Source organism: Thermoascus crustaceus (assembly GCF_041956765.1).
Source record: "Thermoascus crustaceus strain CBS 181.67 unplaced genomic scaffold VTN00scaffold_8, whole genome shotgun sequence".
Taxonomy (NCBI): Eukaryota; Fungi; Ascomycota; class Eurotiomycetes; order Eurotiales; family Thermoascaceae; genus Thermoascus; species Thermoascus crustaceus.
In genome coordinates this window covers 473,949-488,771 of record NW_027192534.1, presented here as the reverse complement: position 1 = coordinate 488,771, position 14,823 = coordinate 473,949, and the positions used below count along the sequence as shown (strand labels likewise).

Genomic DNA, 14,823 nt, shown 5'->3' with positions numbered 1-14,823 from the left:
CTGGGAGCCATCCAAGTTAAGATAAGCCTTAGCTAGTTCATATTTAACAATCCAATCTACTTAAAGCGCAGGAACTCTCGTCCGCTCCTCGTCCCTAATTTCCTTCAACCCGGTTCCGTGAGGATGAATAGAGTGATATTTCGATGATGGTTTACTAACAAATGCGCGTATTGTATTTGGACATATACGTCCGATGGTAGTTTCAAATAGAGGGGTAAGCTAGTTGGTCGAATTTGTTTGGCAACGAGTGGCATGTTATAGATAAGGTCCAGGGCGCGAAAATCTACAGACAACTGGTCTGTTATCCCGACTTTTGGCAACTTCCCCACACAATGAGATCCGTGGAGTTCGCAGAATGGTTTGTGCTTATCTGGAAATCCTCATAGGAATTAAGGAGCATAACTAAACCGTGTTTTAGGCAGACATTTGAAACCAGATGTATATCTAACGCTATCAAAGACTCTATCTAGCAAACCCAATATAAAAAAATACTACAACAGACGGGATTCGCTGGTGGTCGGCGCCGGAGCAGGAGTGGAGGTTGCCGGCGTTGGCGAAGGTCTGGGAGAACTGGGCGGGGGCGTTGCCGTTGAGCCCTTGGCCATTGCTCCATTGGCCTTGCGAGTGGTAGAGCTGTTTGAGGCGCGCGCCTTGGCCTGGAGCCTTTGTGAGCTGCGTTGCATATTAAGGTGATTGGGGGAATGGGACGGTCTTACGGCGGTTCTGGCCGGCGGGCACACATCTGCAAAATTGAGAAGGCTGTCAATGTCGTAGTATGATTTGGATGCAAAGAGGACTGACCTGTTCACAGGGTTTAAATCGGTGCGGTCGGCATCACTGGTACTTTCAAAGGGGTACTCTTCTGGTTTACAGTTAGGATGGCCACCACATCAATCAATCAGAGACACGTACCACTGTGATAGTCAGTCAGAGCTTATTCCAGGGGTAGAGTCTAGGAAAGCTTACCATTGATCTGGAGAGCAAGGCATCTGGGATTAGCACAAGTCTTTTACAGTACAGAATGAGCTGGAACATACAAGACTGGGGAGGCTGAGGAGAATCAGTAGAGCAATGGTTATTCTTCCCACAGCCAGCATTATCAGAGCGAGTGTCCTTTGAGTTTCCGGTGAAGTTGTTCCTATATTGGTTATTAATCACCAAAGCCGAAGGAACTATGGAAGCAGAGCGTGGAATACCATGTGAGTGTCGTTCCATAACCACAGCAATAAGCTCCCTTTGCGAGCTCATGTCAGCTTCGAAGCTCTCACATTGTCAATGAAGGCAATTTATATCATACATAGCACATATTCATGCAAACATCTAGAGTAATTGTTGGCTACTTCTGCGAAACCCTGCAGTGGTCACCACACACCAGGAATGTCCACATTAGAATCATTGTTGCCTGTGCAGACCCAGACAATTGTACCAGGGTTGGGTCCATTGGTAGCCTGACAGATGCTCTTTTTTTTCAGAAGGAGCTGCGAGAGCAAGCTCGAGGCCTGTAAGGAGAGTGACTGAGAACAGGAAGCGAATTATACTGAACAATTACAGCAGAAAAGGCAGAGACAATTTGGATGTCAACAAGAAGAGCCTTGTTTTGTTGCTTTCTCTCCCCTTTATATCCTCATGTGGAAGCCATCCATCATATAATGAATGGAGCCTTCGCAGTCATGTTGACTCCAAATCCAGGACTCTAGATCATGAGCCTCATCTCCTCACCTGTAAGGCCCTCTTGCATAACCTAGCACATGTTCCATACCCCAAAGACCTCACTTGTGTTCTCATCTTCGTCTCCAACCCAGAGTGTTACTTGCTGGGCTCTGTTGTAGAACCACACCATGCCAGAAACTTGAAACTTGCGCTCTCCATAGTCTTGTTGATTAATCGAAAACTGATCGATCCAATAGGTTTTGGTATCTGATGTATCGCGCAGTCGCTTCAGAGCATCTCGAAGCCCGCAATTGACTTGTAGATATCGCTCACTTCCAGATTCGTCGTTGCAGTATACGGCGTAAAGGAATTTGGCCATTTTGCGAGCCGTTTCAGCGTCCTCACGCGACCAGGAGGATACAACAGCTCTTTCATACGCTGTTTCCTTCCAAGTGTAAGACAACGCCTCGTACGTCGGCCCTGTGTCCAAGTCCACCACTTTGATGTCGATTTCAAGCTTGTCGTCGAAGTTGCCAGGCTTAATGTCAATGACGCGCGTCACAATGCGATTTTCCCATGCCCATTTGTTGAATGTTTTGTCTTCAGAATAATCGTAATACTTGAGTGTCCCTGTGAAAAACCTCGCCAACAGCTCTGGATCTTGGTGGTGCATAAGAACATCATCTCTTGGTGTATTTTGTGATTCGTCTTTGTGATAGCGCTTGACCCGGACGTTGCCGACTTCGTCGATCTTGTAGGCAGCGAGACCCCCTGGTCCACTACCGCCTTCACGGATAATGCCGGGTTGCGAATGCTTCCAGCGACATACCCATTCGAAGAAGACTTAACGACAGGGAAAATTGATGGACTTGAGTGCTGCTGCAGCTGTTCTACTTCGGCGCACTTTAGATGGTGTTCGCTCCTCAAGTCGATCTGTAATTGTAGACACTGCTTGTCTGGTAGTGCATAGACGATATGACTCAGATCCTCAATCGTCACTGATGGGTCTCCGCAAGCTTCGAGGTATGACCTTTTTATCTTGTCATCAATCTCTTTAATGATATGGAATTGTGTTGGTAACAAGCATCGGATTACTGGATGGGCAGTGTTGTGGTGGTTGTGAAAACTGGTGATGCAGGTTGAACAAAAATCCACATTTTCACACCAGGCGCATTTGAATCGTACACCTTTGACATTTTCAGATTTATCTTTGCATAGAGGGCCGTCGCACATAACACCGCTGTGTTCCACACTGCTTATGAATTTGGAGATGATATTTTCTGCTGCAGATTGACTTGGTATATCAAATACTTTATATCTGATACAGTCATGGACCTCAGTCAGCCTGTTTTCAGGTTCAGAGAGATCATCGGGCAATTTGCGTTCAGATTCTGTGGGAATAGATGACGATGACGATTCTTCCCAAGGTGAAAGTTCAGGTACGTCGCCTGCACAGGAGGCAGTCTCAATCAGTATTTTGCATGTCTCAAAGTCTCCTTCATCAGTTAATTCACATTTCTGTACTTTATTCAGATCAATCAAGGAGGTATCCGCTTTGTTGGCAAGCAGTAGCTCTGTCATGGAGACATGGCCACCCCTCAAAGCCCAATGTAACACCACCTCACCAGTCTTTTCATTTTGTTTGTTGATTTGGGCTCCACGGCGAAGTAAGATCTTGGACATATCTAAATGTCCTTTTTCAACAGCCCATTGGAGTGGTGTATCACCGTCGCTGTCACATGCATCGACATCTGCTCCCTTTGCAATCAGCGCTTCAACCACATCATGATAGTTGCAAGCAACAGCCAAGTGCAAAGCCGTGTCCTCATGATCACCGTAGGTAGTATTGACCCTAAGGCGCTGCTGCAGTGAGAGCATAGCGGCTTCTGGGTGCTTCCCTACAATTGCTGCACGCAACGGCGTATAGCCATTGTGATCCATAATATCGAGATTTGCTCCTCCTGAGATCAAGGTCTGAAGCACTTTCACGTTTCCAGAAAACGCAGCGATTTCCACCCCTGTTATTCCAGTGCTGTGAACTCGATCAATGTCGGCGCCAGCATCCAACAGAACCTACGCAACCTCATCTTTATCGGCGGTTGCAGCGTTCATGAGCGGTGTGCGCCCTTGTGGATCCACGATGGCATCGACATTTGCGCCTGCCAATGCCAACATCTTCACGCATTCTAGATTGCCGCCCCGACATGCACATGTAGCGCCGTCTCGCCGTCATTTGCCGGCTCATCAATATTCATGTCATAATTGACATTGGCGTCGATCAATACTCGGAGAGTCTCATTCCTGCCTCGTATAGCAGCTAGGTGGAGGGCAGTAAAGCCATCGCCGTCTCTCTTCGCATCCAGTCTGGCCCCATAGCGTAATAGCACTTCCACGACTTTGTCGTTGCCGTTAGTAGCAGATACGTGGAGAGCAGTAGCACTGTCTTGGAGCCTGAGGTCAGGATCAGCACCATACTGAAGTAAGACATCGACGAAATTTGGATGGTTGTGAGCAGAGCCGATATGCAACGCTGTCCAGCCCCGTTCAAACCTTGCATTGATATCGGCACCTCCCTTGACCAAATCCGCAATGACACTTGAGTTATCATCAAGTGCAGCGCGCTGTAGAGGATCTATTTGTGCATCTGGAGTTACAGGCTCGCTGCGCATTCCCAGCTTTAAGAGCTTTTCCTGCATTTTTGAGTCGGCTTAGGTGCCAGTGGCGAGGAGTTGACTCCCCAGACGTGCAACAAGTTATTTCACAAATACTCAGAAGTGCAAGATGAGAAATGTTTTTGAGCGCACATGAGTCAGAAGAAAATGGTGTTACAATTGACCGGCGAGGCTGAGAGACGGTGGAGCGGGGGTCGAGTGTAGGCAATGTGTGCAGCCTGCTGCTGTCTGGAGTTAGAATGCATTAGTAGACCCAGCCCAGCTTTAGCCAGAGCCCTCTACTTTTTATCTTACATCGACTCTGGGTATTTTTCTAAGATAACTTATATTTATTACAGCATTTCGTAAGATGCATAAATATCTTAATAATAATAAATTTCGCATGAGCGGTAAATCAAAGGGATACTGGAATTAACTCCTATTCTCTTTCCACTCATAAATCAGTCCTCCAATTACGTTGTATACAAAAGAGTTACAAACGAAAAAGATCGGTAATTTTTTTTATGACTGGAAAAGCCGGCCACAAGCACTGCAACGTATTATACCGACTGGGACCGCGAGGGTTGCTTGTCTTTCGGTTTGGCCGTTGCTTGGCTCATCAAGGCAGGAGATGTCGTACTTAAGAAGTCTGCACTGCCACGCAGAAAAGGCCCCCTGGCTGGGAAGCGGGGTCGGTTCCTTTGTCCCAGCTGCTACCATTCTTGTGCATGTCTGGACAATGATGATCAATACCGGAATAGTCTCAAAGCGGGCTTGTCTGGTGTGCTGTCATGAGGCTCCCCGGCAATTCGTTGATCTCGTGGTAGGCTTGAGTTCGACTGACCTGCGCTCATTTCTGCTAGGTCGGCAAGTTTGGAGTCAGGAACTGCTCAACATGGCTATGCAGACCTTACAGCGCCACCACTCCGCCTCACTGGCCTCCATGCAGCCTTGTTGTTTGGTTAATTTGAAAATTTTGTGCCCCCAATGTAGGTATCCATGATATTTCATTTCTTTTTCATTTCCCAGTTTTACAGCCATTCATCCTTGATCCTTCGTCTCCCACGTCCTGAGACAAAATATCGAACTGGTTTCCAGTCGGCCGCAATGACACTCTTGGCTGGCGGCTGGATGTAGTTAGTCTTCTTGCAGTCCTCGGGGAGTCGTTGATGGCCCGCCATGTTCAATCTTTGAGTGCCTCAATGTTGTGTCTGCTGCCACGCCTGATTCCAGCACCCCAGGCCTTCCTTAAATCCGCACGAGCACTGAGGCTTCCAAGCCCTCTGGCAATCGTCTGTGGGGTGTACTCTGGTACTCTCGTCCACGAATTGAATTATTTCGCAGACATAATACATCCAATTGCAAACATGAATGCATGTCAAGTTGCGGTCTACAGCATTACCTGGGCAGAGATAAGACGCAAATCCAAGAAGTTGTGGAGCTTAATATCCAAAGATTTCATGCCCAACATTGTTCGAGGCAAAAATTCTGCGCATTTCTCTTGACATCGCCAGCATGATGCTCTGATACCACCTCACAGATGGTCACCCCTTAACATTCTTACAGTGGTCTCTTTCTTCTTGACCATCGGTGCGTTCATCTGGGCAATTCTGGTCGAGGACGGGGCTGCAGCTCTTGCTCTTGTAGCTATGTCCTCCGCTTCTACTTTGATTGGAATTGCATCTTACTGGAGACCGGAACTTGCCGCCTGCCTGTCAGATGCCCCGGCCCCTGCGGGAGACGTTGTAATTCGGATGCGTGAAGGAGCTTTTGTTATTATAGAATGCACTGAAGAGATTGCTCGAGAGCTCTACACGGGTCCAGAAGAATGCAATTACTTGATTGATGACCAATGGTTTAAAGCATTAGTTGGCGTTGGCACGATCCTCGTCATCATATCAGTTGTGTTTCTGGGAAACTGCAACTGGACAATGCAAACAGTTATAGCGACGATCTATATTATCCTTAATATCCTCTACTGGGCAGCTTCATTGCTCCCACAGAAGTGGCTTTGGGACTGGGACGTGACACCGGGACACTTGAAAGGCGCGGATGAGACTGGGAGTGACAGAGTGGCACCAAGCTACACACGGAGTCTGTGGTATGCAATCCAAGCAGCAGGAGAAATTGACTGGGTCACAATTAGCGGAGCAGCTCCTAGAACAACAGCGTGGAAAAACTGGCTCAGATTGGCGCACGCTAACTGTGGTAATCGAAAATGGAACGCTGTCGCTGAAAAGGATCAGTTGATGGTAGAAGCATGCTCAGAAGTTGGCCCACAACGTTCTCAGCGGCTTCATCAACTGCATGAAGAGGCACCGGCAACTGTCCCTGTCCGTCGAGAGACTGCTTAGTGAGGGAGGTTAAGGATATCCTTGCAACATGTCATTCATGATGCCGACTAGTGATATATGTAAAACTGGCTGATGGCATGCGACTATTTAAACTTGAAAGGGGATAGACAGGTCATCTAGCAGTCTTGGATCCCTGCTGAATTCATCGCTCTTTACTGTTTCCTGCGCAAAGGATAGATTAATCTCCGTCACATCAGATTTTTGCCGAGGATGAAGCTTTTCGCTGTCGTAAATTCTTGCGAGAAACCGCATCAGCGCACCCAATACAAGGACCTGATGCTCTGTGCCGTGTTCCTCTGCGTTTTTCAAGGCCACGGAGATTAATGCCGGTGCATAGGAATACAAAATCGTGGTCTCACCGTCGATCCCGTCAACATTCAGCGCATCCACCAAGCTCTGCCGTGTTTCTGCAGCTAAATTTTCGAATGCTCGTGCAAAGCAATCCGCCCTCTCTTTCTCAGCCACTCTTCCCATTGTCATAAGTCGAACCAGGGCACGATCCGCCGGGACGTTGATTGAAAGGCTCTTTTTGAACCCAGCCTCTTGAAGCAGTCTTTCCCGAGCAAATAAAACGCGATCGTACCCTTCCCTGGGAGATATCCGTCTCCCAATGATGTCAAGCAACGCCTCGTGAACCACAAGGTAGGTCTGAAACACAGGCTCTGTCATCTGAGCCGCGCAGCGCGCATCCACGTGGCCACTAGCTCCAGCGACATCCAGAATGACTTCCATAAACTTTATAGCAAAAGCACGATCTTTGCCACTCATGATTAATGCACTTTTGAGACTCACAGTTACACTCTCTGCCTGAGCGAACTGCGCGATATTGAGTTTAGAACCGAATTCCAATCCTACCAGGAGATCTGACCGAAGGCTTGGATCAATAGCCTCAAGAGATGGGAAGAAATGCTCCTTCGCAGCAGCATACACAACATTGTCGTGGTTTTGAAAAGTCTGGCCGGTAATATTCTTCACCAACGTGGCAAGGTCATCATTTTTGCCCAGATCATTCACCACAATAGCGATAAGCAATGCATAGATAGCTTCAGGACCCGGGCAGCTTTCGATTAACAGAATATTGAGCCTTTGGAAAGACTCCGGTCTCAGTTTGGTCAATGGACTTTGGCAGCAGGTGAAAGTCTCGTAATCCTCTGCCATTAACCATTTCAAAGCCAACATACTGACAAGAGTCCGGTTGACTTCTGGGAAATCGAATCCGTAAAGCACGTGTGAGGGAGTCACGCCATTGTTACCAAATGCGCCAATAGTTGTGCTCTTGTTCGACTCGACAGTCGGTGTCGCATTCTTCAGCCATCTGAGTTCTAATTCGAAGGAAATTCCAAACAGTCGGATGGCATCAATGTCACTAAGAGTTGGGAAGATGCCGCGAGCGATGCTGCTGAACAAGGCCATATTGTTGCAAGATATGGAAGATGCATGTTACGAGGCAATGTGTTTTCTACCTTCTAGTTATAAGTGTTTATGATAGCTGAGACAGCTGAGTCTGAGGAGGCAGTGTTACGAGTGGGGATACGGTTTTTAAAATACGTTTTTTGAAAAATACAAAATTTTTTGACTTACGGAATTTTCCAAGCAAAACGTTTTACGCCTTTCCATATGACATATTAACACAACCAGGTGTAGCAGATACTATTCACCCAAAATCCTAAACATATATAATGTACTTGCTACGCTAGTCACCATGGGAAACCTAGTACAATTCTTAATCAGCTGCACAAGTCCTACGTTCCTCACAGAGGCGATCTCTAAGTTAGTTAGATGGTATACGACATACCATCTGGTATACTAGGACCATATGGTATGCGACATACTGGAGCGGGACAGATATACCAAGGAGGGCTAGGTCATATAAGGGCGCTCACCCACCATGCACATAGCTTAGTTCTCCGTGCTCAATAACATATTGTTACTTGGTTATACACTGGCAGGTCAACAGGCTAACCTACTATTAAGTATACATACTTAATAGGCGCTCTACTTTGCCTTAGTCATGTTATCTATCAGTTGAAGACCCTTATCGCGATTGACCTACGAAGTCCAAACCTTCCTATCTGAGACCAAGCCATCGTTGCGACTCGGGACCGAAGGAGTGCGTAACACCAACTCAGGCCTCTTTATACCTGATAAAGACTCTGTATTAAGACAATTAATACTATATTATTCTTGAACCAAAAGTATGAACATGGATAGATAACTAAAAGAAAGCATGAAGGATTCCCCCTTCTAATAAATCTCCCTGACCTCTATTCTGACTTACGTGAGCATTATGTATTAGGCCTGCAGAACGCGGCAGTACAGTAGGTGCTAGTTTGGATCTTAAAGAGAATCTTATAAGTTGCAGGAAAGAAATAGACTAAGATGAGATAACAGTAGATATTAAACTTTAAATTGCACGGATTATTTCTTATCGAGTTCATGTGTACAACTAATTTTTATTTCAGTTAAAAGGGTTGATTGATAAGTCAGACAATAATCTGGACAGTATGTATGTAGAACTGTAGAACTTATTCCACTGGAGGCACTCTGAAAGCACCCTCGAGTCATGGTGATCGACTTTTGGTAATTTGACCCGTGTCTTATGATCGATACCATTGCCAGATCACCGTTAGTCTTCATGCCTTCTCACTCCTTATCCAAGACCGCATTGTGCTCTGCACATTTAATGGAATGACATACGTCTTTGCTACGTCGGTCTGGACTGCAAACTTGACCCGTTCCAAGGTTGCTGACAGATACCAGTGTCTATTAGCTATGTTTTCCACCGAGTCAAAGCATCAGGACGTCCATTAAGTACATGAGGTTTATACATGTTCATCTACCTACTCAGGGCACCCGTAAACAGGTGACATTATCGTCAGCCATGGCTAAAGAGCAGAACCATGCGGAACTGCTTGCTAAGACATGCATGCATATATCTAAGAAAATGTCGTTTCCAGCAAGAAAAGCACTCGTGACAAGTCTTCAACCCATGCAACCTGCGGCGTCGCTCTGAACTCATACATCATTCCGTGCTCTTGTTTTTTTTTTTGAAGCTTTTGGTGCATTTTTTTCCCCTCCGCATCATGCGCAACTGCCCGTTCCTCTATGAAACTGCGAGTCAAAGCTGCCAAAGTACTTTTCCCCATCAATACGACACTATAGGACATAGATACATGAATAACATATAACCATTCCACTGGATCGTCTAACTGATCCATCGAAACCATGAGTTATGTAAAAATAAACAACCAATGTCAAAGGAGATAATTGAAAAAGGCTAAAACAAAAAAAGGCTAAGCTAACTAGAAGAGCAATGCACCGACACAACGAGGGACAAAACGGCGGCTGGTCAACGGATTAAAGCATCAGGTGCTAACATGCTGGATTTGCTCGATAACAGGGATATTGGTGCCGTGAGCCCAACGTAGGTCAGCCGGCAACGGGGACTGCATTGCGGAGTTGCAAACAGGTTTTGTGTTTTTTGTTGATTAAAACGATATTTCCCCATGACTCTACAGAGCGTAGGGGTTGACAGACCGGATAGTCAGGCATCTACAAAACAACGTTAGTGTGAGAACCCAGAGAATCATACCAAGGTGAATACGTACGGAGGACTCTTGGTCAAATCGGTCTTCAGAATGATAGGGACCCGGGACATTTCGGTGACGTCCTGGATATATTCTCCATTCTCCTCCCTCAGCTTGAACAGCTTAAGATACTTCTCCTTGTTAGTCAGCTTGGCCTCAGGGGCGTCGCTTGCGCTTGTCGCAATCTTGGGGTCGGAACGAGTACGGTGGGGAGATTGCGGCGGGTGTCCATTGCGCGTGGGCGATGGAGGCATGCTCTGCGTCGAACGATCGACAGGCGAGTTCAACGAGACCCCAGCAGCCATCTCGGTGACCTCGGAAATGTCGTCATCGTCGTCGAAGAGAGCATCAACATCGTCGGTCGACATCGTTCCAGTCTCCGTCTGCTTGCGTTGAGCCTCCTCACGCTCCCGAGCACGCTGTCTGGCAAGCTCTGCCTCACGTGCGGCAGCAGCGGCCTGGGCTGCACGAGAAGTAGGCGCCTTTGGACGCTCGTCCTCGGGAATGTAGGCCGAAGATGGAACGCCCTTCTCCCAGTAGAGCTCGAGGACGCGCTCCTCCTTGCGGAACTCAGCCTTCTTCAGCGGTAGCTGATCGCAGTGGACGCGCTTCTCGAAGCCATACTCGGGAATGAGCACGTCGAAGGCAGACTCATACACGCAAAGGACGATACCCTCGCTGATGAGGTCACCACCGATCTCCTGCCTCTTCTTGTCCATGTTCCTGCAGGATTCGATATGCACGCTCTGTTCCTGGGCGTTATGGGCCGAGTCTTTCTTGTTATTGCACTGGTCGGCCGTCTTCGCGAGAGCCTCAACGTCCTCAGTGAACTCGATCGCACCGTCCGACAGGATTGCTTCGAGTTGTCGGTGGACGACGATGTCAGCGTAGCGGCGCGAAGGGTTGGTGAAGTGGGTGTACAGTGGCAGGTTGAGCGCGTAGTGCTGGCGCTGCTCATCCTGGATATTGGCCGCCACATAGTACTTCGCGCGCTGCATAGCTTTGATGAGAAGCGTCTCCATTCCCTTGCGCACGTCGACATCCTCGATCTTGAAGAGACTGCTCTGAAGAGTACCACTGCTCGTAGGGTCGATCTCGTAACCAAGTCTGGTCATACGCTCAACAAAGGTCTGAAGGCGACGAGGGTTCGGCGATGGGTGACGACGGAGGAAGGCCTTCTCAGGCATGGCAGCCAGAAGCTTACGAGCGACGAAGAAGTTGGCCTTGTGGCTGAGTTCTTCAATGAGCTCGTGAGAAGGCGACGAGTCAAAGATGTTCTGCTCCACCGGAATGTTCTCATCGTCAAGCTGGTACAACAGGCGAAGCGAAGGAATGTTCGAAACCCGGTTGCCGAATCTCGCTTCGCGGAACTTGGTTGCAATAACGTTGAGCGTCCGGATGTCATCAACAGTCGTTCCGGTAAGGGAGACATCCGACTTTCCGCTAAGCACAGCGTCCACATCCTCGTAGCTGAGCTTGCCAGCGCTCTTGATGATGCCCTTGCCAATCCAAACGTCGTCATCGACAACACCGGTGGTAGGATTGACCCGGAAGACAACGCTGACAGTCAGACGATCCTCTCCGGGAAGGAGGGAGCAAAGCTCAGTAGAGATTCTTGGTGGCAGCATGTTCACGACCCGGTTCATCAAGTACACGCCAGTGCCACGCTTCTTGGCCTCCCGGTCGACCAGGGAGTTGGCCTTGACGAAGTGAGCAATGTCCGCAACGTGGATACCGATCTCGATCTTGCCGTCGTCGAGCTTCTTCATGTGAATTGCGTCATCCAATTCCTTCGAGCCGTTAGGATCGATGGTGAATGTTGACTCGCCACGGAAATCACGGCGCGAAGCCAGCAGAGCCTCTCCCTCACTGGCAACCGTCCAGTCTTCCCAGCCGACATTCTTCAGGACGGCCTCAGAGAACTCGTCGGAGGCAAAGTTGTTGTCTCGGAGGAGAGCGTCGGTTTCGACCTTCAGGTCGCCCATCTCACCCAGTTGCTCAACAAGAGTACCGAAAGGATGCAGAGAGGTGATGGGCCACCTCTTGATGCATGCAACGAAGATCCGATTGGCATATTCCTGGTGCTTCTCGACGAAGTCCCGTGGTGCCTGTTCGGTGGGGATCGCAATAAGCGGGACACGCTTGTCCGTGGGCTTGAACCAGACGATCTTCGGCTTATCCTGCTGGCGCTCCTGCTGAGGGCGGTTCTGGCCACCTTCTCTGGCGAGCCGTTCAGCCTCCTGTTTCTCCTTCGTAGCCTGGCTACTTGGACGAAGGAGACCGAGAGTACCAGAGAACATTTGACCCGCAACGCGTTCAATCACCGCCACGACATGACCGGCGTACAGAGGCTTCTGCTCGTCACTGATCTCATCTTCTTCGACCAAGAGCAGACTCTGGCCTTCCACTTCGACATCGTCGTTCTTCTTCTGCGTTGGTCGCTGGCGCAGACTACCCCTGCGGCGGATGCTGCCATCAGGGCCAATCTGCTGGCCGTCTCCGTTTGCGCCAGAGTCCGACCTTCCGAGCTTATCGTTTCCGGCGCCGGCCCTCGTATCGGTGATGTCCTTACGTTTCTTCTTCTCTTCCTTCTCTTTCTTCTGGCTCCACACTTCGTCAACATCGAGCAGCTCGACGGCAACATAATCGCCTTCCAGAGCTCGGTTCCTGTCTTTGCTTCCACAGATGAAGATATCCGCATCGAGATCAGACGTGGTAACATAAGCATCAGAACGGTTCTTCTTGTTGACTCTGAGAACACCGGCAACTAGCTGACCGTTACTCAGCAACGCAGGCAAGTTCGCCTGAGGGAGGTAGGGAGTAAAGAGCGTCTTCCGCTGTTGCTGTTGCTGCTGAGCTGTCAGCTGCTGGGGCGCGTGCTGGCTGGCTTGAAGGCCGAGGGCTTGTCCGTTAAGCTGTCCATTCTGCTGCATCGCCTGCAGCTGCGCAATCTGGAGAGGATTCAGTTGCTGCCCAGCGAACATCTGCGGTGGGGCCATCACGACCTGGCCCTGAGGCAGCTGGATGAGTTGAGGCTGGCCAGGGTACTGGAACGAGCCAATGGAGCTGATCGACTGGTTCATCGATCCTCTCACACGGTGACCGGGCTGGAAGGTGCTGCCACCTTGCTGCTGGTTGAAGCCTGCCTTCTGCTGGTCCTGTCCTTGGTTCTGGTTGTTTGGCTGGCGCCAGTTGCCATCGAAGTTCCTAGACGGCGTACGTGCGTGGCCCGGCTGACTGCCCCGTCTCGGGATATCCGTCTGCCCACCAGCACCCCCGTCACTGGTCTGAGGGAACTGGAAGCCCCCTGCGCCACGGGTGGCTCCGCGACCATTGCCAACGGCCATCGACTGGCTTCGACCGTGGGAACCTGCACGAATGTTACCAGCCCGTTGGATACCAAGTCCCTGCGGTGCCTGGGATGTAGCAGGGGTGGATTTCTCATCCGAACCTGAAGTGGCCTCCGTCGTGCCGCTACCAGCGCCAGAGCTGGGGATTGGGAACTGGAAGCCGGAAGTGGTCCGCTTCTGCTGCGCCAGCTCCGCAGCCTTCTTTGCTTCCGGCAGGGCGAGAGAGTGACGACGCTGGTGGCCACCGCCAGGAGGACCGCCTCGCCCGCGGCCATGTCCATTTTCGCGGTTTTGGTTGCCCTGCTGGTGAAAATCGAATCCCGAGGCTCCGGCTGAGGGAGCTGGAGGCGGGCCCATACCGAGGCCCGGGAGGGCCGACTGGTTGCGTCGGTGGGAATGCTGATTGGGAGCAGCCATCGGTACACCTAGCTGCTGCTGGGCCATCTGGGGAAATTGGAAGGCGTTCACGTGAGGAGACACGCCTGCCACCGACGCTCCGCCCTGCATCGTAGGGGAGTAGGAAACCTGTCCCAGAGGCTGCTGTTGCAAGAGGCCCATGTTAACATATTGTTGGTGTGTAGCTGCAATCTGTTGCTGCTGCTGCTGGAGCAGCTCGATCTGCTGTTGTATGGCTAGTTGTTCCACTGGCAAAAAAGTCAGCTGCCTCGCCCAAATTCAACGTTTCCAATGGATTTTGACATACTCATAAGTGGAGTAAGCTCAGAAGGACTTCTCCTATGAGCTATATGGAGTCTGCGGCCGGCGGGGCCGGGAACCCCGGATTGACCCTGCTGATCCATGTCTCCAGACTAAGCAAGATAGCTATATCTATGCCAGGAATTCTCAGTGGGATGAAAGCGTCTTCGCGTAAGAAAACTTGATGAATCGAAGACCGATCACAGCTCGCAGCGGGTTTCTCGAGCCGGGGACCGACTGAGGACTGCCCTGCTGTGTAGCTTGTAGAACAATGATGGGATCTAAACGAAGCTGATAAAAAGATCAGTAACTGTTGCAGAGTCCGATGGGAAACAAGGCACAGTCGATTGCTGCGATAGAAGGGTAGCTGTGTTGGAGGGAAGAATGATGTTCTGTGGCAAGCGGTGAAGCCAACGACAGCCTAGGTTGATATCAAAACATCCAAGACGACGGAGGAGGAGCCGAATCGACGCAACTCGGGGTCCACAGATCCTCTTACATTTCAAATGATGGTCCGAACTCTTCAACGAACTCT

The 14,823-nt window shown here is 49.7% G+C and overlaps 3 protein-coding genes across 3 annotated transcripts; all 3 read right to left on the bottom strand.

Annotated features, from left to right (window-relative positions):
- Nucleotides 1-491: 491 nt before the first annotated feature.
- Nucleotides 492-4,346, bottom strand: VTN00DRAFT_9758 (uncharacterized protein; the record flags this gene model as incomplete). Its single annotated transcript, XM_069436748.1, has 4 exons — nt 492-656; nt 717-862; nt 1,774-2,464; nt 3,861-4,346. The coding sequence occupies 4 exons, from the start codon at nt 4,344-4,346 to the stop codon at nt 492-494; spliced, it is 1,488 nt and encodes a 495-aa protein (XP_069284357.1).
- A 2,396-nt stretch (nt 4,347-6,742) lies between these two features.
- Nucleotides 6,743-8,068, bottom strand: VTN00DRAFT_9757 (uncharacterized protein; the record flags this gene model as incomplete). The annotated part of the gene is made up of 1 exon (XM_069436747.1): nt 6,743-8,068. One exon carries the CDS (start codon nt 8,066-8,068, stop codon nt 6,743-6,745), a length of 1,326 nt encoding a protein of 441 aa, XP_069284356.1.
- Nucleotides 8,069-10,167: 2,099 nt separating this feature from the next.
- VTN00DRAFT_9756 (uncharacterized protein) lies at nt 10,168-14,392 on the bottom strand (the record flags this gene model as incomplete). Its single annotated transcript, XM_069436746.1, has 3 exons — nt 10,168-10,207; nt 10,264-14,236; nt 14,296-14,392. The coding sequence occupies 3 exons, from the start codon at nt 14,390-14,392 to the stop codon at nt 10,168-10,170; spliced, it is 4,110 nt and encodes a 1,369-aa protein (XP_069284355.1).
- Between the last annotated feature and the right edge of the window lie 431 nt (nt 14,393-14,823).